This window comes from Guillardia theta (genome assembly GCF_000315625.1).
Source record: "Guillardia theta CCMP2712 unplaced genomic scaffold GUITHscaffold_207, whole genome shotgun sequence".
NCBI classification, from domain to species: Eukaryota; class Cryptophyceae; order Pyrenomonadales; family Geminigeraceae; genus Guillardia; species Guillardia theta.
Genome location: NW_005434469.1, coordinates 10,696 through 14,089, shown reverse-complemented (window position 1 = coordinate 14,089; position 3,394 = coordinate 10,696). Strand labels below are relative to the sequence as shown.

The 3,394-nt window shown below is 56.5% G+C and overlaps 1 protein-coding gene across 1 annotated transcript in view; it reads right to left on the bottom strand.

Moving 5' to 3' along the window:
* GUITHDRAFT_120975 (hypothetical protein) overlaps window positions 1-3,394 on the bottom strand; it is a gene marked incomplete at both ends in the record, with an annotated part of 5,800 nt that overhangs the window by 908 nt on the left and 1,498 nt on the right. Inside the window, 19 exons of the mRNA XM_005819748.1 lie at window positions 27-112; window positions 902-978; window positions 1,023-1,071; window positions 1,118-1,156; window positions 1,202-1,273; window positions 1,318-1,368; window positions 1,423-1,500; window positions 1,715-1,767; window positions 1,814-1,845; window positions 1,894-1,946; window positions 2,107-2,157; window positions 2,231-2,353; window positions 2,401-2,455; window positions 2,510-2,694; window positions 2,746-2,793; window positions 2,838-2,885; window positions 2,936-3,064; window positions 3,121-3,185; window positions 3,234-3,303. Coding sequence (XP_005819805.1) covers window positions 27-112; window positions 902-978; window positions 1,023-1,071; window positions 1,118-1,156; window positions 1,202-1,273; window positions 1,318-1,368; window positions 1,423-1,500; window positions 1,715-1,767; window positions 1,814-1,845; window positions 1,894-1,946; window positions 2,107-2,157; window positions 2,231-2,353; window positions 2,401-2,455; window positions 2,510-2,694; window positions 2,746-2,793; window positions 2,838-2,885; window positions 2,936-3,064; window positions 3,121-3,185; window positions 3,234-3,303 — 1,364 coding nt within the window. The remainder of the gene's footprint in view (window positions 1-26; window positions 113-901; window positions 979-1,022; window positions 1,072-1,117; window positions 1,157-1,201; window positions 1,274-1,317; window positions 1,369-1,422; window positions 1,501-1,714; window positions 1,768-1,813; window positions 1,846-1,893; window positions 1,947-2,106; window positions 2,158-2,230; window positions 2,354-2,400; window positions 2,456-2,509; window positions 2,695-2,745; window positions 2,794-2,837; window positions 2,886-2,935; window positions 3,065-3,120; window positions 3,186-3,233; window positions 3,304-3,394) is intronic.

Below are 3,394 nucleotides of genomic sequence, written 5' to 3'. Positions count from 1 at the left end.
GAGATTGGGTAGGAGTCTCTCATTACCGTCGATTCTTAATCGCATGACGCAGCGCGGTCTGCCCTGCATGATCGGAGACGTTCAAGTCCGCCCCAGCAGCCACCAGACTCAACTGGAAGTCAGCGAGGAATCGTTTCATCCCTCCCTCGCTCCCTCGCTCCTCGCTCCCTCCCTCCCTCGATCCCTAGCTCCCTCCCCTACCTCGCTCCCTCGCTCGATAGATCCCTCGCTCCCTCCCTCGCTCCCTCCCCTCCCTCGCTCCCTAGCTCCCTCGCTCCCTACCATCCCTCCCTCCCTCGCTCCCTCGCTCCCTCGCTCCCTCGCTCCCTCCCTCGCTCCCTCGCTCCCTCGCCCCCTCCCCTCCCCTCCTGCTCCTGCTCCTGCTCCTGCTCCTGCACCTGCACCTGCACCTGCTCCAACTCCTGCTCCTCCTTCTCCTCCTCCTCCATCGTCGCTCATCTCTCCTGAATCACCTTCGGGCAATGTCGATGTCGCCGAGCGAGAAACGCGCGCTGAGATGCAGGGGAATCTACTCGACAAAATCAATCACTGAGAGCCAAGATGCACAGGAGCAGGAGCAGGTGTAAGAGCAGGAGGAGCGGGAGAAGGACAAGTGGAGAAGCAGGAGAAGAGAAGAAGAGGAGAAGAGGAGGTCGAGGAGGAGGAGGGGAGAGGAAGAGAGGAGGAGAGGTGAGGAGGAGAAGGGGAGCAGATGAGGTGAGGAGCAGGAGGGAGGAGAAGCAGGAGCAGGAGCAGGAGCACAATGAACTGGAGTAGAACTCACGGAGGAAGGGAGGGAGTAAGGAGCAGAGGAGGAGGGCGAGGAGAAGGCGAGTGGCGTCAGAAGGAGTGAAGAGCGAGGACGAAAGAGCAGGAGGAGGAGGTGCAGCAAGACAGCTACCTCGCCCAGGAGGTTCGACAGGAGCGGGGAGGCCTTCTCCTCCAGCAAGAGCTTCACCACCTCCGAGGAACCGCTCGCTGCGGGCAGCTCAGCGAGGAGCAGGGGGAGGAAGTAGGGAGACCTGCTGCAATGTGGAGAGAAGAGTTGCCATTCACGTCTCGATGATCGATCTTGCAGGAGGGTGAGGAGAGGAAAAAGTTTCCGCCAGCGTCTCACCCGCGCTCCATGCTCGAGCAAGACCTTGGCAGCACCGGACTAGACGACATGGTCACATGTTGTTGAACCCAGCAACATGTCCACCTGGTTTGCTCGAGCACACTGGAACAGAGCAGTCTTGCCGTCGTAGTCCGGCACGTCGACCTGGAGTCTCTTCTGCACCTCAAGTCAGGTCTGCGGCTCGTACAACCCGTTCTCACGTTGACAGTGACTTGTACAGGTTTCTTCTTCTCGTCGTAGTCGAGGAAATGCTGCAAGGAGGGTCAGCCATCCGAGGAAGTCGTGGGGGATGGAGAGAGTTCAACCTGCTTCTCACAAACTTCCAGCAGCCAAACGAGTCGCTCAACGTCTCCGCGGAACGCGCATTCATGAAGCTCCTTCACCTTGCAGCAGACATAATATCAAGAACCCCCCCCCCCTCCCCTCTCTCCTCCCTCCGGTTTTCTGCCTCCTCTCGCACTCCTTTCTGCCTCCTCTTGGCCTCTCCTCTCCCTCTTCTCAGCCTGCTCTCCCTGCTGTCCCTCCCTCCTCTCCCTCCCCCCTCTCTCTCCCTCCTCTCCATCCCTCCTCTCACCCTGCTCTCCCTCCCTCCCTCACCTCGTCAGTGGCCGCCACCTCCCCGAGCTTGTCGGGAGGGAGGTCCTCCCACACTGACACGTCAGTCAGCACGACGGCACACGTCGCACGACAGCTTACCAGGAATCAACAGCTCCCTCTGCTCCATCGGCCTGGCATCCAGTCAGCCTCCTCAACCTGGAGCTTCGAAGCTCGGTCACCTGTCGAGGTAGGATACAGCGCTCTCCTCGCTCCTACTCCTGTCCTTCTCCGCCTGGTTTGCTCGTCACTCGAGCCTAAGAAGGTGAACTCGTATGCCTCCTCCAGCAATGACCGTTGCGCCTCCCTCAGCTCGTCGACTGTGCAGATGGACAGAGCCTGGAGTTCTCTTTCTCACATACAGAAGGGATTTTTCTTCCTTGCTTTCTGTTCACCTTGAACGCCATGTCCTCCTCCTGAAATCTCAGAGCGTCTTGAAGTTCACCCTGCAGGTCATGTCAAGAATCGCAAGACACGTCAATCCCTTCAGGACAGTCACGGTACAGGGTTGAGATGTACCTCGAGAGTTTCGATCATGTTCATACAATCGCTCCCATCATGTAGAATCCCTTCTTCGCTGTGCGGCCATCCCATACCACTCTCCTTCATCTCCGAACACAGCTCCTGTAGGTCAATCCCCACCTGATCCTTCACCTCAGTCCCCTCCCTTCCTACAGTTCCCTTGAAACCTCAAGCATCCCAACACAGAAAAGAGTCGGATGGTCGATACCGAACCCCAGCTCCCTGCAACGACGACAGCAGTCAGCAAGCCGCTTCTACCTCCCTCCCCTGCAGCACCAGTCTCTCGGCGACCAGAACATCTCCTTCTCTCTGTCTATCAAGGCTTGTTCTAGCTCCCTCTGCTTCTCCGTTGTGAGCATGGGAAATCTTTCACTGTCAGCGCAGCATTCGTTCCAGCGGCTCATCAGCTCCTCAGGCGGCTGGTTGACGCTGATGAACAATTGTTTTGCCTCTTTCATGCTCTGAAAAAAAAGGATCAACACTTACAACCTGCGATGTTATCAATCGAATACTGTTTGCGCTCGATCAAAGTTGAGTTTGGCTGAAGCAAACATCCCTGCCTGCCACAGGCTCAACCAACAGACGCTATGCTGGAGCGACGCACTTCTTGATCTTTCATGCCTTGCTGGATACATTTCCTCGCTAGAGACACCTGACAAAAGAACTGACATTCTGGTTGAAGAGAATACAAGTTTGAAACACCTTCGACTCTCCCTCTGCCCTCTTGTTTGCCTTATCCACCTCGCTCAGGATCCGAAATTCAAGTTGTTTTACTGGAGCAGATCGATCGAGAAAGTCGTACACGACAACATCAGGCAGTTTCGGCTCGTTCTGCCATCACGACGCTGCTGTTCACACAGCAGCACGATCAACACCACGAAATTTACCAAGAACTCGAGGGCCTCGTATAGATCGCTCTCCAGCACATCGCGGGCTTTTATCCTTCTCCCTCCTGTACAGACAGTCTGTTTGTTCTCCGACGAGAGGCGGAGAGTTGTACCGGCAGTCATCTTGTTCAGCTTCAAGGACTCCAGTCCTGCTTTCTCAAAGTGATCTTGGACTCTTTTGACCTTGAGCCGTGAGTCAACAGACGAACAAGAAGCGGCGAAGGAAAGGAGAGGAAGGGAGGGAGAGAGGGAGACAAGGATGGGAGGGAGGGAG